Source organism: Perognathus longimembris, chromosome 2, assembly GCF_023159225.1.
Source record: "Perognathus longimembris pacificus isolate PPM17 chromosome 2, ASM2315922v1, whole genome shotgun sequence".
Taxonomy (NCBI): domain Eukaryota; kingdom Metazoa; phylum Chordata; class Mammalia; order Rodentia; family Heteromyidae; genus Perognathus; species Perognathus longimembris.
In genome coordinates, this window is record NC_063162.1 from 62,875,112 (window position 1) to 62,892,441 (window position 17,330).

At 42.8% G+C, this 17,330-nt stretch overlaps 1 protein-coding gene across 1 annotated transcript; it reads left to right on the plus strand.

Annotated features, from left to right (window-relative positions):
- Window positions 1-497: 497 nt before the first annotated feature.
- Msmb (microseminoprotein beta) lies at window positions 498-11,564 on the plus strand. Its single transcript, XM_048337006.1, has 4 exons — window positions 498-506; window positions 1,910-2,015; window positions 3,373-3,478; window positions 11,435-11,564. The coding sequence occupies exons 1-4, from the start codon at window positions 498-500 to the stop codon at window positions 11,562-11,564; spliced, it is 351 nt and encodes a 116-aa protein (XP_048192963.1).
- The last annotated feature ends 5,766 nt before the right edge of the window (window positions 11,565-17,330 follow it).

A 17,330-nucleotide genomic window follows, 5' to 3' on the forward strand; every position in this document is an offset into this window, starting at 1 on the left:
AATAACTGGAAGTGGAGCGGTGACTCAAACAGTAGAGCATTAGGCTTGAGGGAAGAAACTCAGGGATAGCACCTAGGCCTCAGAGTTCAAGCCCCAGGACTGGCACAAAAAAGAAAAAAAATGAATTGTTTTGAGGGGTAGAATGATGAAAAGGGTAACATTAATTAAGATTAAGATGCATTATATTCACAAATTCATCTGGCAAATGGTAACTCATTTGTACAATTACTTAAAGATAATTAAAATATAATTTAAAAAGAATTGTTTTGTAGCTCATCTCAGAAATGTGGCATGGGCCACTCGCTACTTTTCCTCATTCTTTTAGTTTCAATGTAGTTTCAACTCATTTCATGTGGCCATCAAAGATGTCTTTATCAGGGCGAGGGTCTTATCTAGCTTACATGTGTGAAGCTCTGGTGTTGATTTTCAAAAAAGACAATAAAATTTAAAAATAAAGAGAATACCTCTATTATAAAACCCATAACAATACCCCGATTATGCACAAAGTAAAGTTCTTAGCTTCATATATTGTGTTTTCAACCTGGTCCCAACCTGGTCCCTAGTGTGTGTGCATGCATGTGTATGTGTGTGTGTGTGTGTGTGTGTGTGTGTGTGTGTGTGTGTGTGTGTGCTGTTACTAGGGATTGAACTGAAGGCCTTGATGCTGTTCCTCAGTAGTTGTTTTTTGTTTTTGTTTTGCTCTGCTACTTGAGTAACAGCTCCACTTCTGGCTATTTGTGATGGTTATTTGGAAATAACAGTTTCACAAACTTTTCTGCCCAGGCTTGCACTGACGGCAATCTTCAGACCATCTGAATAGCTAGAATTATATACTCTAAGACAGCTAAAAAGTCACCTTAACTGCAAGGGTTTCCCAGACTTGCTCTTTAATATAATAGTACATTGTCACTATTTTTAGCTGAACATTTACCTTTCTGTGTAGTTTTTTAGATCTTGTTCCAAGATAGGTTAGGTGGCAGTAGAAGCTTCATGCTCAGACCTACATGCTAGAGCTCACTGTGGTTCTTTGTACATGACACTAAGTCAAGAATAACATCTGGAGCCAGGCATTAGGCTGGCTCATATCTGCAGTCCTAGTTATTCAGGAGGCTGGGATCTAATGATCATGGCTCTGTTAGAAATGCACAACTCTATGGTGTCAGAAATGGACACAAGAGATATAGGAGATTTTGTCAAGGCAGTTTACTTTTGCACAAAGGGACACAATGCCACTACTCTACCCAGAGCTAGGCAGGCTCCCTGTGCAGGAACTTTCCCAGGCTTTTATCCCAATCCAACCATCCCCTCCTCCATGCCAAGGAGTTATGCTCAGATCTAAGTACAATTGATTACTAAGGGTAGAAAGGGACTCATTCCTTAATTCCTGCCAAAGGTTTTTTTTTTTTTTGCGTAGCAATTAGTTTATTATTTATCTTCTTCAACACAAGATTTACCTCCCTAACATGGCTAGCTAGAAACAAGCAGCACAGAAAATGGTTACAATTGCAGTAAATAAAACAAATAATCCCAGGAAATACCAATACACAGTATCAAATACACTTTAGGATAACAGGAAATAATACTTTTTCCTCACATTTAAAAACCAGCCCAAGCTGGAAAGCACACAACATTCTTTTTTCCAATTAACCATGGAAGAATCAGAAGTAGGCTGTGACTCAAATGGTACAGTGCCAACTTTGAGTGAAAAATCTCAGGGGCAGGGCCCAGACCCTAAGTTCAAGCCTCAGTACCCATACCAAAAAAAGAAGAAGAAGAAGAAGAAGAAGAAGAAGAAGAAGAAGAAGAAGAAGAAGAAGAAGAAGAAGAAGAAGAAGAAGAAGAAGAAGAAGAAGAAGAAGAAGGTGGTGGATCTACTCATTTTCCACTTAAACCTTTCCTTGCATTACAGAAAGTTCTCCTGGGCAGTCTTGTGGTCCTTGCTACCTTTATGACTTCATGCAATACCCAGTGTTCCTTCATACCAGGTACTGAACCTGGAAACAATTTCCTTTATGGTAAGTTCTGCTTTGTCTTTATTATATTATTACAGCCTGGTAAATAGAACCTGTTGACAGATTGAATTTTTTTGAATGCACATAGTGATGAGGGTGTATGGAGTAAGTGAGAGTCTGAGAGATGTCACTTTGCCCAGAATGTGAGACAAGAAGTGTCAATCTAGTGGTTAGAGAATTGCCAAAAGGGTGGGCTTTTGAAATGTACATGTGCTGTGAGGCCTCATTTTTCAGATCAGACTCTCTGGGGTGGGATCTGAACACTTAAAAGCACCTTACACAGGATGTTGATGGTGCATGCCTGTAAAACTAGCCACTCAGGAGACTGAGCTCTGCTTAAAGCCAGCCCAAGCAGAAAAATCGGTGACACTCTATCTCCAATTAACAGCAAAAAATCTGGGTTTGGAGACATGATTCAAGTAGTAGAGTGAGGAAGATTGGTAAAAGGCCCTGAGCTCAACCCCAGAACTGGCCCAAGGTAAAAATAAAGTTCCTTTATTGGGGCTGGGGATATGGCCTAGTGGCAAGAGTGCTTGCCTCATATACATGAAGCCCTGGGTTCAATTCCCCAGCACCACATATACAGAAAATGGCCAGAAGTGGTGCTGTGGCTCAACTGGTAGAGTGTTAGCCTTGAGCAAAAAGAAGCCAGGGACAGTGCTCAGGCCCTGAGTCCAAGCCCCAGGACTGGCAAAAAAAAAAAAGAAAAGAAAGCAAGAAAAGTTCCTTGGTTGACTCTGTGTAGGGTGTGTGTGTGGGGTGGGGGGTGGCTTGAACTCAGGACTTCAGCATTGTTCCTTAGCTTTTTCCACTCAAGGCTGGCACTCTACCACTTGAGCCACACCTTTTGGTAGTTAATTGGAGATAAGAGTCTTGCTGGCTTCAGACATTGTTAAATCTCAGCCTCCTGAGGTGCTAAGATTACCTATTTTTGGAATGTGTGTTCTGGAGTACAATCTCAAGGATTTAAGCATGATGTAAGAAACATCATCAGTGGCGTAGAGTGCTTTGCATTCAGTCTGGGTGACCACAGAAGCACTTGCTCAGATACTTGTAAAATTGTCTATTTTCAGGGCTGGGAATATGGCCTAGTGGTAAAGTGCTCGGCCTGTATACATGAAGCCCTGGGTTCGATTCCTCAGCACCACATATATAGAAAAAGCTGGAAATGGCACTGTGGCTCAAGTGGTAGAGTGCTAGCCTTGAGCAAAAAGAAGCCAGGGACAGTTCTCAGGCCCTGAGTTCAAGCCCCAGGACTGGCAAAAAATAAAACAAAGCAAAAAATTGCCTATTTTCCTGAGCTGGTCCAAATACATGTTTCATGCTTTAGGGACTCTTCATGAAGCATGTCTTGTTTCAGAATGCCAGGATAATGATGGAGTCAGACACCCAATTCAAACGACCTGGCAGACTAAAAACTGTTTTGAGTGCTCCTGCAGTGACAAGGGAATTCAGTGTTGCAACAAGTAAGTCTCCTCACCAGTGGTATCCAGGGGGTGTGGCCAGTGGTGTCCAGGGGGCTTGGGAATTTCTGTAGTGCTTCTGTTCCCCCTTTCAAAATTCCATCTTTCTAAGATTTGTCTTTTTGGCTATGTTTTAAGATGGGGGTGAACAGGAATGATCCTCCAAGTGTGGGCCTGACTCTTGGTGTTATTAAAAGACTCACATTCTGTGAGTGTATGTGGGGCATATGCCCCAATTTGGGACCTTGAACTCAGGACCTGGGTGCTGAATTTATTTTTGCCCAAAGCTAGTGCTCTAGTGCTCTAACACTTGAGCCAAAACTTCACTTTCAGCTTTTTGGTGCTTAATTGGAAATAAGAGTCTCAGGAAGTTTCTTGCCTGAAGCACATGCAGGTGGCCAATGGAGTTACAATCTGCCTTATAGCAACTGTTTGAACCATCCTATCATTTTAGTTAGACTTGGCACATGGATTTGGTTGGGCTCACATGATGCAGGCAGATACGCCTACTCATGGGAGGGCACAGGTTTAACCTTGAAAGTTCTACTACTCAGGTGGTCAATCAGTTTACACAATCTTATCACAGCGAAGGGGAACTTCCCTGGATAGGGTGGGGGAGATCTTAGTGAAGATGGAGTTGGCTTCTGCTCTCTTTAACTAATTTGAGATTGAGTCAATCTGACACCCTTCAACAGCCAATGATAGTGCTGGCCAATCTGACCTCCATATTACATTCCCCCCTTTTTTTCTTGTACCTAAAAATCAAATCATTGATTTCTCTTTTGGAGAGCTTAATCTTGCCTGGACTGTAGTGATTCCACCCACAGGCTGCTGGGCAAGAGCAAGGATGAGACAAAAGCCAGTTCAATAGAACTGCTGCTCTTAAGCTTGCACCCAGAAAGAAACAGGTTATCTGTGAGGTCTACCCTCAGGAGGGCTGCAGGTGTTCTCACCTGTTTAAATCTCTATCTAGGGGCTGGGGATATGGCCTAGTGGCAAGAGTGCTTGCCTCCTGTACATGAAGCCCTGGGTTCAATTCCCCAGCACCACATATATAGAAAACGGCCAGAAGGGGTGCTATGGCTCAAGTATGGCAGAGTGCTAGCCTTGAGCAAAAAGAAGCCTGGGACAGTGCTCAGGCCCTGAGTCCAAGGCCCAGGACTGGCCAAAAATAAATAAATAAATAAATAAATAAATCTCTATCTAGTTACCTACGTAACTGGCACACCTGGAGGCAGTTACGTCCCTCCTTGTGAGACTAGTTTTTTGTAGCTTGACATTGAAAAATATAGGGAGCCCTTGTTCCCCTCTGTACCTAGGTAGCAACCATGGTAACTGACAGTAAAAAATGATCATAGTCATAGACTATGGAAATAACCATAATAGTAGTAGAAATGCCATGGTAACTGTTGGGTTGGTTTACTTATGATTGAGTACTGGATTGTTTTAGCCTGCTCATGCTTGCTTAGTGGTAATGGGAAAACATGGTAGCAATTGTGGAGGGGAGGTGAGTTTTTAGTAATATTTCTCCTGGTGAAATAGATACAACATAAACTTTTTCATTGTAATTACTAGACATTAAGTCCATTCCTGTTTGTACAACTACATTCATCTCCTGGGTCGTCCCATTTTGTGAAGTTAACACTCTGGACCTGGAAAGCAGGAGAGTTACTTGAGCTCACGGGTTCAAGACCAGGCTGGGCAACTTATGAGACTTCCATCTTTAAAAAGTTGAGAAAAATAAAAACACAGGAAACAGTAGATTTTAGCAATATTCACCTGTAATCCCAGCACTCAAGGAGCTGAGGATGAAAGACCATGAGTTTGAGGTCAGCCTGGGCTACAGAGACCCTATATAAAAACTTAACCCAAGGGGCTGGGGATATGGCCTAGTGGCAAGAGTGCTTGCCTCATATACATGAGGCCCTGGGTTCAATTCCCCAGCACCACATATACAGAAAATGGCCAGAAGTGGCGCTGTGGCTCGAGTGGCAGAGTGCTAGCCTTGAGCAAAAAAAAAAAAAAAAAAAAGAAGAAGAAGCCAGGGACAGTGCTCAGGCCCTGAGTCCAAGCCCCAGGACTGGCAAAAACAACAACAACAACAAAAAAAAAAAAAAAAAAAAAAAAAAAACTTAACCCAAATAAAACCAATCTTCTAAACAAGAAACCCAAAGCTTAGCTCAAAGCTTATATCCATCAATCATTCCCACCAGGCCCTGGCAAATGCCATTCTTTGCTCTACTTCTATGAATGGAAGTTCCTATAGTGAAATCATATAGTGTTTGTCCTTTAGAGACTAGTGTTCTATGCTAAGCACAATGTTCTTAGGATTCATGAATGTACAATGTACCAGAATTTATTTCCTTTTTCAGGTGTCTAATATTCCATTCCATGTATATGACGTTCTATGCTATGTATTCATCTTTTTGTTTTGCCAGTCCTGGGGCTTGAACTCAAGGCTTGGGCACTGTCCCTAAGCACTCTTGCTCAAGGCTAGCTCTCTACCACTTGAGCCATAATGTCACTTCTGGCTTTTTCTATTTATGTGGTACTAGGAATCAAGCCCAGGGCTTCATACAGGCTAGTAGGCAAGCACTGTACCACTAAGCCACATTCCCAGCCCTGTGTTCATCTCTTGATGGGCACTTGGGCTGCTTCTATTTGAGTTTTATGTATTTTTATGGTTGGTAGTACTGGGATTTGAACTCAAGCCTTGTACCTGCTAGGCAGATGCTATACCACTTGAGCCATGCTTCCAGTCTTTTCTGCTTCATTATTTGTTTAATAGGGTTGCACTTTTCCCCAGGACTACCTGGACTATAATCCTTCTATTAATGTTTATTTATGAGCCACAAGACCTGTCTTATTTTGAAAGTTGTTTTTGAAAATTAGTCAGTATCCTTACTCTTAGACTCTTATATTCAAACAGGTATCTAGATATTCCTTAATTCTATTCTAAAATTGGCCTGGTGATCATGCTGGCCTGGACCTTGTAGATTTTTTTTCTTTGCCAGTCCTGGGGCTTAGGACTCAGGGCCTAAACACTGTCCTTGGCTTCTTTTTACTCAAGGCTAGCATTCTACCTCTTGAGCCACAGTGACCCTTCTGGCATTTTCTGTTTATGTGGTGCTGAGGAGTTGAACCTAGGGCTTCATGCATGTTAGGCAAGCACTCTACTACTAAGCTACATTGCTAGGCCCCCTTGGAGATTTAAAAACTCCCAGACAGAGGAAAGAGCTGGGAGATACATTAGATGACAAGTAATGTATCTTGTCCTATAGATCCTTTGGCCACTAAAGTCGACCTCACAGTGACCCAAAGATTATGGAGGTGTTTTCTGCTCAGTTGCTATTGGAGGTGAAAGGGGTCCATGAGCAGGTGGAACAGAGAGTACCTGAAGATACATCGACCACAGCCATTTCTCCTCTAGCATCTCCAAACTCACCTGATGTCTCCCTGTCACTCAGTCTTGGTCTGTACTGTTTTGGGAGGACAGGAATGGTTTTATTCTTGTTTTGGTTGGGCTGGGGTTGTGGTGCAGGGCCCCAACTAGTTGACAAGTGCTCTGCCACTGAGCTACACCCCAGGCCAGCAGGAGTGGTTTGGGTGACTGCAGCACTATGTAGTATAGCATTTCCTAAATTTGCCTCTGAGAGGAGCAGGCACGTTACCAGTCAGAACACCAAGTCCTATCAAGTTCAAATGTTCAGGGTTCTGCCCACAGTGCGGAGCAGGCCTCATGGCGGCAAATGCTTAGTGAAGGCAGGGAGCCAGCCTGAGAAACTTGTCAGGCAGGCTGCCTGGAGCAGCTCCCAGGTTTTGCATTGGCCTGGTACAAGTCAATCTTGATTTTTGTGTCTATGGGTGTTTGGCCTAATCTGCAGCAAACATTTGACTTGGATCCACATCAGGTTAAGAGCTGCTGGATCATTCCTCCGTTTCCCACCAGAGATGTCCTCATAGCATGTCATAATACCTTCTTTTGGGGTTTCCTGGATCTATGATAGAATAGAATCAGGGGTGCAGAGAAGCAAGAAGAACCTCCGTGTTTGGTGACAGTAGTCGTGGCCTGAATCTCCACTCCTTGTACATACCCTATGTGTGCTTGGGTATGTTTCTGATTTTTCTCACTGTAAAATATGGATAACCTGATGGATATGAGAATGAAACAAGATTCTACACGAAGTCATGAAGCCAGGAAAATTACTGATACTTACTATGTCTAAAATAATGACTGGCACACAATCAAGACTTAAATTTCCTTTCCTTCTGCCTTGTCATTTGTCTGTTGTTCCATCCTGGGAAAATGTTTTCATTTCTTCATTATGTTGTGAACTAACCCCTTCCTGGAATTGCCTCACCTCCTACCAAGTATGCTTAACTGTTGAACATCTTTTGGCTACAGAACATAGCCAAGTATGTAGGTATATAAACATACAGATATATTTGCAATGAGCTTTGTCTGGGAGAACTTTTGGACCCAATGCATTCTCTATGAGATGAAAAAAAATGCTTAGATCTCTAGATATCCCATGAACTCAGGCCCATGATGAGATCCAAGAAGATTCAGAGTGTGGGAAGGCCAGAGTTGTCCTGGCTTAATGTTTTTCCAGGGCCATCACTGCACAGATCCAAGCCCTACATTCGGTGAGTGAGACAGAAGGTCAAGGTCTTCTGGCCTCCAGTTCAGGAATCTGAAGACTAAAGCCCCAAAATGCTTCTTGTTAGCATCTCTTCACTGTTTCTTCTGCCAAGTCTACATCTGACTTGGTTAAAATAAACATCCAGTCACCAGTGGTCTAAATGTGTAATCTTAGTTGCTCAGGAAGCTGAGATCTGGAGAATCTGACTCTAGCCTAGACATGAAATTTACTAGATTTCATCTTCAAAATAACCAGCCAGAATCAGATTGGTGGTGCTGGTCAAATGTGGGGTCGTTAGTACCCCAATACCACCAAACCCCAATATTACTAAGAGATGCATTTGCTATACCAACTTCTACCTGCATTTAGCTGGCTGAATTAAGATATTGTATTTCCTATCCAAAGCTTTTAAAAGAAGTTTAGTAGCCATTGCCTTAAGTTATTTTGTAGTAAATATATATCACATGAAATTAGTCATTTTAAGCATTTTAAACTATACAACATGGTGCACTTAGTTCATTTATAATGTTATATGACCATCACCACTGTAGCCAAAACTTCTTTATGACCCCAAACTAAAACTCTATATCCTTTAAGTAATATCTCCCACCATGTTTCCCTGCCCTGCTTCCCTCCTGTGGTAACATTTCACTTGCTTTGTGCACTATTAATTTGCCTATTCTAGATACTTTCTTTCTTTTTTTTTTTTTGCCAATCCTGGGGCTTGAACTCAGGGCCTGAGCACTGTCCCTGGCTTCTTTTTGCTCAAGGCTAGCACTCTGCCACTTGAGCCAAGCGCCACTTCTGGCCATTTTCTGTATATGTGGTGCTGGGGAATCGAACCCAGGGCCTCATGTATATGAGGCAGGCACTCTTGCCACTAGGCCATATCCCCAGCCTCCTAGATACTTTCTTTAAATTAAATTACAGTATGTCTTTTTTTCACTGGTCAATTCACTCAACTCATTTTCAAGACTCTTTCACCTTGTACATGGAAGTATTTCATTTCTTGTCTTCCTGGAATAATATACTATGTGATTTTGAGGCCATGTTTGTTGATTCATTCATATATTGATTGATTTACCTTTATTTATTTAATTTATTATTTATTTTTAGTTTTTGCCTGTACTGGGGCTTGGACTCATAGCCTAGGCACGCCTTTTTTTTTTTTACTAGAGGCTGATGTTCTACCACTTGCACCATAGCTTCACTTATAGCTTTTTAATGGCTAATTGAAGATAATTCTGTTTTGTTTTGTTTTGTTTTGTTTTTTCCAATCCTGGGCCTTGGACTCAGGGCCTGAGCACTGTCCCTGGCTTCTTTTTGCTCAAGGCTAGCACTCTGCCACCTGAGCCACAGCACCACTTCTGGACATTTTCTATATATGTGGTGCTGAGGAGTCAAACCCAGGGCTTCATGTATATGAGGCAAGCACTCTTGCCACTAGGCCATATTCCCAGCCCTGAAGATACTTCTTATCTCACCAACTTTTCTACCCAAGCTGATAGCCTTTGATTTCAGCCTCCTGAGCAGTTAGGATTATAGCTGTAAGCCACAGGTACCCGGTAGCCTTTACTTTTAGTTTATAGATACAATTCAGTTATGAACATATAAGAAGAAAAACTTAAAAATACCATTGCCTAAAATATTAGGCATATTATAATATTGCCTAAAATTTAATATTTTATTCTAAATTCTTTGTTTTGTTTCTATACCTTTTCTTTTTTTAGGTAACAGATGTTAAACCGTTTACTGGAATAATTTACTCTAATTTTCCATTTAATATTCTAGCACTAATACTATTTCATTCAGTTAATTTTTTTCAAAGGAACACTTAACCATCCCTTAGTCTTAAAAAGAATTAAAACAGGGCCTGAGAGCCAAAGGCACAATTCCAGGGCTTGCTTGCATTTGCAGGACACTTTTCTCATGACTCTATTCTGTGCCCAGTCCTCTGGCTTCAGTGCCCAGTACCTGAGTTGGCCATGAGTCGACTTCTCACCATCTTCCTTTCCTGCCCCCCCCACCAAGGGCTGAAAATCCAGGTGTTCTGGGAGCCAGACACAGGACAGAAGAGTGCCACTAGCCTAGAATGGCTGTGGAAAGGGCACTGAAATGCCCTTTGTCACAGTATAAGACAATAAATCTTTCTTTGCAAAAAAAAAAAAATCTCAGAGAGCACTAGGATGGCACTTTTGGGGCAGGACAATTTACACCCAGAGCCTGTGGGTGGGTGTCCAGGGGAATTGAACCCTGAAATCCCTTGTATTGCTGAACCCATAGGTGGATTTTCCCATTTCCATCAGCTTCTCCCTGGGCTCCCTGCCTGATCTAGGGTGCATCTTTGCTCCTGTTGATTGAATTAGCTTTTCTTCTAAAGGGCAAGGACTGGGACAGTTCCCCTCCCCCACTTCTAACAGCATTATTGTGATCTCTTCTTTCTTCTTCCTCCTCCTCCTCCTCCAGCTCCTCCTCCTCCTCCTCCTCCTCTTCTTCTTCTTCTTCTTTTTAAAGTTGTATTTTATTTATTTGTTTGTTTGTTTGCCAGTCCTGGGCCTTGGACTCAGGGCCTGAGCACTGGCCCTGGCTTCTTTTTGCTCAAGGCTATAGAACTCTGCCACTTGAGCTACTGCGCCACTTCTGGCCATTTTCTATATATGTGGTGCTGGGGAATCGAACCCTGGGCTTCATGTATACAAGGCAAGCAGCAAGCACTCTTGCCACTAGGCCATATTCCCAGCCCTCTTCTTTTTTTTGTTTTTTTGCCAGTCCTGGGGCTTGAACTCAGGGCCTAAGCACTGTCCCTGGCTTCTTTTTGCTCAAGGCTAGCACTCTACAACTTGAGTCACAGTGCCACTTCCAGCCTTTTCTATATATGTGGTGCTGAGGAATCGAACCCAGGGCTTCATGCTAGGCAAGCATTCTACCACTAAGCCACATTCTACCACTAAGTCACATTCCCAGGCCGGTGACCATTTCTTGATCAGAAAGGCTGGGAAGGCCCTGGTTAGCAAAACTTCCCAGTACCAGAGTAGCCCAGCCCCACCCCTGGCCCTATTAGAACTACTCTCTGCTGTGTGCATGGGATGCAAAGTGGATGGTAGGGATAGACCGTGTCACTGTATGGTACAGACAGGTTCAGGTACTTGGGGGCCCCATCTTCAGGCTGCTAACCAAGAGATATTCTTGGGTTGGTGAGGGGCACCTCAGCCTGCTGGTATGTGGCTGCTTTCTACACAGAGCTTCCTGTATAGCAGGACAGCATGGCCAGGTGCCCTTTCCTTTCTAACATGTCTTGTTTTTGTTTCAATGACAGAGTTCCTGTACCTTCGGGTTATGACAAAATCAACTGCAAGAAAATCTTCTATAAGGAGAACTGCACGTATAGCGTGGTGGAGCGAGATGACCCAGAAAAGACTTGCAATGTCCACAGCTGGGTATTGTAGGGAGCGAGGTCCCCTGAGTCTGCTGCAGCCCTCCTGGGCCAGGCTTATCTTTCAACAGCCTTGAATATTCTGTGATTGTGTAGCACTACTGGTAGTAAAAACTTCTGAGTAAACATTTGAATAGATGTATATTTTACATTTACCAACTATTTTTGCATTGATATAATGTGCATCATAGAACATATAAATATTTAAAGGATACAAAAATAGATACAAGTTACAATATTTTTCCAACTCTGCAATAAATGACTGTATGTCCTCTCCTAGGGACCATCGCCATTCCTGCCACTTCAGGTGTCACCATTTTGTTGCCCATGTCTTACTTTTCTAGAGAATAGTGAAAAAAATATGTGTTCATGTAGGGGATGGCTGTGCCTTTAAGACCTGGGATGGCTGGCTGCTAGTCAACTCCCACCTCCTTCTGGTCCGAAACTGAAACTGGAAGAGATGCCAAACCAGCCCCACCTCTTGTCTAAGAGGACGTGTGCCACCATGGCACCAGGCCAAGCCAAGAGGCCGGGCCTCTGCGGGAAATTCCGTGACATCACCGTGATGGACAGTTCATTAGCCAATCGTTAATACTCACTTAGTCCCTCCCCTTCCTGCCGCCATTACTATTATATTACCCCCCTCCCCCAGTAAACCCGGTGGGAGTTCCAGAAGCTCACCCAGAGATTTGCCTGCACTTGCATCCTGTGTCGTTCTTTAGGGGACCGAGGGGAGGAGGGGCGTCTCGTGACTACGCATCCCCAAGGTTTGCACACTGGGCCGCACTCCAGCTTTCCCGCCCGGCAGGATGGGGCGGGATATGTGCGAGGGTGAAGAGGGGAGCCTGACATGTTCAGGATGAGTTTGTACTAAGGAAATCATGCTTGTCTTTCCTTCTTCTTCAGGGAGTGTCTTTTTTTTTTTTTTTTTTTTTTCAAGTTCTGGGCTTGGACTCAGGGCCTGAGCACTGTCCCTGGCTTCTTTTTTTTTTTTTTTTGGCCAGTCCTGGGCCTTGGACTCAGGGCCCGAGCACCGTCCCTGGCTTCTTCCCGCTCAAGGCTAGCACTCTGCCACTTGAGCCACAGCGCCGCTTCTGGCCGTTTTCTGTATATGTGGTGCTGGGGAATCGAACCTAGGGCCTCGTATATCCGAGGCAGGCACTCTTGCCACTAGGCTATATCCCCAGCCCCCCTGGCTTCTTTTTGCTCAAGGCTAGCACTCTGCCACTTAAGCCACAGTGACTCTTCTGGCCATTTTCTATATATGTGGTGCTGGGGAATCGACCCCAGGGCTTCATGTATATCAGGCAAGCACTCTTGCCACTAGGCCATATTCCCAGCCCCCTTTTTTCATTTTTTAAATTAAATTTTATTGAAAAGGTGATGTACAGAGGGGTACAATTACATAATAAGGTAGTGAGTACATTTCTTGTCATATTTGTTACACCTGCCCTTATTTTTCTTTCCCTTCCCTAGCTCAGGTAAGCATATATACAATATCCAGTGTATCAAAATAATTTACAGTGACCACAGGGGCCAAAGGAAATTCACCTAGTACATTAAACATACTATGACAACAATAAAATCCTCCTGTTTCCATCTCTTTGAGTTCCTTTTGCTTAGTCTCATCTTATATAATCATATGTATGTAGCTGTTGAGCTATTGTGATCTTCTGATAGGTCTATCCTAGACCTTTTTATGTTTATTTAGTAATTGTTTGGCTTTAGAGACATACTGTAAAGTCGCTGACCAAAACATGTGTAAATACCATTTGAAAAGAAGTTTGTCATTTTACAGACATGATCTCTATTGTTCTCCCCCTGCCCCCCCACAACAGTCATATATCAAGGAGACCCTGTGCCTTTGTTCTCTGTGTTCTAGGCTTGTCTCGCTCAACATTATATGTTCAAGATATGACCATTTCTCTGTGAATGCCATTATTTTATCATTTCTAATTGCTATGTAGTATTCCATTGTGTACAGGTACCACGTTTTTTGGATCCATTCATCTGTAGAGAGGCATCTGGGTCGTTTCCATATTTTGGCTATTGTGAATTGTGCAGCGATAAACATGGATGTGGTGGTATCTTGGATCCTGTTCAGGATAGATGCCTAGGAGTGGTATGGCTGGGTCATAGCAGGGAGTGTCCTCTTTTTTGAGTCCCCAGTATCCACTGCATTTGCTTGAGTTTAGAGCAGATTACAGAAGAACAGCCTGAAAGTCCAGGACCTTATGTACCCTGACAAGGAACTCAAAATTTAGGGTTCTGTCTGTAGTAGGCAATGAACTGGGTGCACAGCTCCAGTATCAACTTCCTATTACTGCACACAGACCACTGCAAATAGAATGACTTCAAACAGTGACAACATTGATTCTTTCTTTTACTGTGGGCTTTGGGAGAGATTATACATTTACTCAACTTTTATCTGAGTGCCTTGGCCAGGCAGATCTGGACTGTGTTTATGTGACATAACACAGACAAGCATAGCTGTCTGCTAATGAATTTGTAGGAAAGTGGTGATGTCTTTTTCCCCTGCCCTTAGCCCTGTCTGTTCAAACATGATACATGGAACTCTTGAGTAATCCAGTAGGTCCCTCCAGTAATAACCAAGTGTTTGGTCGCTTTCACATACATAAAATTTTCATCTCTCAGTCTACATTAGACTTGAAGAGGAAGTGGAGGATGGGAGCATTAAGGGCATGATGTAGTCTTGGTTCGCGTCTGAGGAAGTGATCAAGCTGGCTTCTTCTGGGCTTTGTTGGGCAACTCCCTCTGCTCCCTTTTCTCCACAGCTCCTCTTCCATTCACAGACTCTGAAATTCTCAAATGTTCTGCATCTAAATGTGTATCTCTTGACTTCTATTGATGTTGCCTTGATGGTCCTATCCTTTGCTGGAAAATATGGGGGGAAAGTTGGTATTACCATGGGGGACCTCAGTCAAATCAAGACAAAAGAGTGCCATTTTATCATCTGGTCATAAGTAAATCAACAAAAAAAAAAATCCAACATGCATCATGTTATATTAGCAAGGAACAGAGGGAGAGACGGCATAGGTAGGATTCAAGGTGTGAAAATTTATGTGTTGTGCTATGGTTCACACAAGTAAATATTTTGGAGTCAGGTGGTAAGGGTTAGAATTTGGGCTTGACACTTATTTAATTTTAAAAAATATTGTAAGTTGGACATCGTGATGTACCGTTGTAATCCAAACACTCAAGAGATTGAGACAAGAGTATTTAGAATTTGCGACCAGACTCAGATGACCCCATCTAAAAAAACTGATGATTGGGGGTATAGCTAATTGGTAGAATGCTTGTTTATCATGCAAAGGCTTTCGTTTTAATCCCAGCACCCCCTGCCCCCCCCCAAAAAAAAAGAGGAGACATGAGGAGGAGAATAAGTAAGAAAGGAAGGGAGGGAGGAAAGAAAGAAGGAAGAAGAAAATAGAGGTAAAATTAGCATCACATAAAATGTGTCACTTGGTTTTTGTTGTTGTTGTTTTGTTTTGTTTTGGCCAGTCCTGGGTTTTGAACTCAGGGCCTGAGCACTGTCCCTGGCTTCTTTTTGCTCAAGGTTAGCACTCTGCCACTTGAGCCACAGCACCACTTCTGGCCATTTTCTATGTATGTGGTGCTGAGGAATCAAATGCAGGGCTTCATGTAAAGGAGGCACTCTTGCCACTAGGCCATATTCCCAGCCCCAGCCTGGAGCATTTTTAAATGTGCATTCAGTGACATTAAGTAAATCTATATTGTGCAATCATTATCTAGATCCAACTTCAGAACATTGTGTTATCTCAAACTGGAATTTTATACCTACTGAATGTTGACTCCCTACACTACTCTTTTTCCAGTCTTGCACCTATTGTTCTCTTTCTCTCTCTAAGTATTTGACTACTCTGTTAATGGGTAGTAGATGTAGTTAAATAAGAAAATAAAATTTTCATGCTTTATAATGTAATAGGACAAGTATAGTTGACAAATTAATTGGATGCTTCAGAATATTAGAGAAAGTTTTCAAATTTTCCTCTACAAAGAAATGTTTGAGGTGATATGCTAATGATCCTGATGTGATCATAACACGTATCTATGTATCGCCAAGTAACACTGTACCCAATAAATATGTACAAAAACTATGTATTAATTAAAAATAAAAATGTATTTGACAAAATAATCTTGTTCTGTGTCTAAGTGGAATGGTTACAAATTATTTACTTGGGGTCTTTCTGTTCTGTTTAGATTGAAATCATAGACTTATTTTTATTACCAGCCCATCAAAGGCAGGAAGACTGTAAGACTACTCGAGAGACTCAAGTCTTTTTTTTATATATCCATATATCCATATTTTTATTATGAAACCGAGTTACAGAGAGGTTACAGTTTCACACATTAGGCATTGGATACATTTATTGTACTGTTTGTTACCTTGTCCCTCATTCCCCCTTCTCCTCTCTCCCTTTCCCTTCCCCCCCCCCCCACATGAGTTGTTCAGTTCATTTTCACCAAACAGTTTGTAAGTATTGCTTTTGTAGTTGTTTGTCTTTTTTTACCCTGTGGAGAGACTCAAGTCTTTAATTCAGAGCTAATGTTGCAGTGTCAGAATGACAGCACAGCAGAGTTTGTCCCAGCTGCTCGCAATGAGTTGGGTAGCCTGCTTAGCCAGAAATCCTGTCTGTGACAGACCTAGCATTCCAGGACTGTTTGCGCCAATCATGGTACAGTCCTCCTTGGCTCCTCCTCCTCCTGGAGGGACCGGGTTTGAACAGCTTTCTCCCAGGTACTGGGGTTTGAACTCAGCCTCTCGCACTTGTGAAGCAGGAATCCTGCCAGCAGGGAAGGGAGGCGCTTACATTGGCCTGGGTGTGGGTGGCGTCATGGTCGCCAGCGTTGCGCCTTCTGGACCCAGGATGGGTGTTGTTTGGGTGTTGTTGACTTGAGGGCATTATGGCTGCCTGGCCAGCGGTCTCTGGTTGAAGGCAGCTGGACCTCTAAAAAGGGCCTAGCAGCCCTGCTCTGGGAGTTAACTTTCCCCAGGCCTTAACAGGTCAGCACATTTAAATTCCTCAACATCTCAGCACATCTAATGGTGAAAGAGACATCCAGAAGGGTGCATTAACAAAGGCTTATATCCATAGCCATGCTTTCACAGTTTTTAACCACGCAGTAACGATGCTTAATTACTTGTCCCAGGCACAAAATATGAACGTCAAATTATTTCTACCTCGGGTTGGGAGTGTGGTTTAGCGGTAGAGTCCTTGCTTCGCATGCATGAAGCCTTGGGTTCGATTCCTCAGTGGCAGAGTGCTGGCCCCGAGCAAAAGAAGCCAGGGACAGTGCTCAGGCCCTGAGTCCATACCCCAGGACTGGCAAAAAAAAAAAAATATATATATATATATATATATATAATATATATAATAGAATATATAATATATATAATATATAATATATATAATAGAAATATATATATATATATATTTCTACCTCGTGAGAACATATGGTGTGAATAAAACACGGTACTTATTTATTTATTTATATTGGCCAGTCCTGGGCCCTGATGCTGGGGAATCGAACCGAGAGCTTCATGTGTAGGAAGCTCAAGCGCTCTTGCCACTAGGCCATATTCCCAGCCAACACAGTACTTGTTATTACTCCATTACTTTGTTGTGTTGAACAGTTCCTACGCTGAGTAGGGCGACTGCGCTCCGAGCCCTCTAGGGGACAGTCATGGGCTTTGAGGGGAAACCAGCACAAATCTCGCGAGACTGTCAGCAGTGCG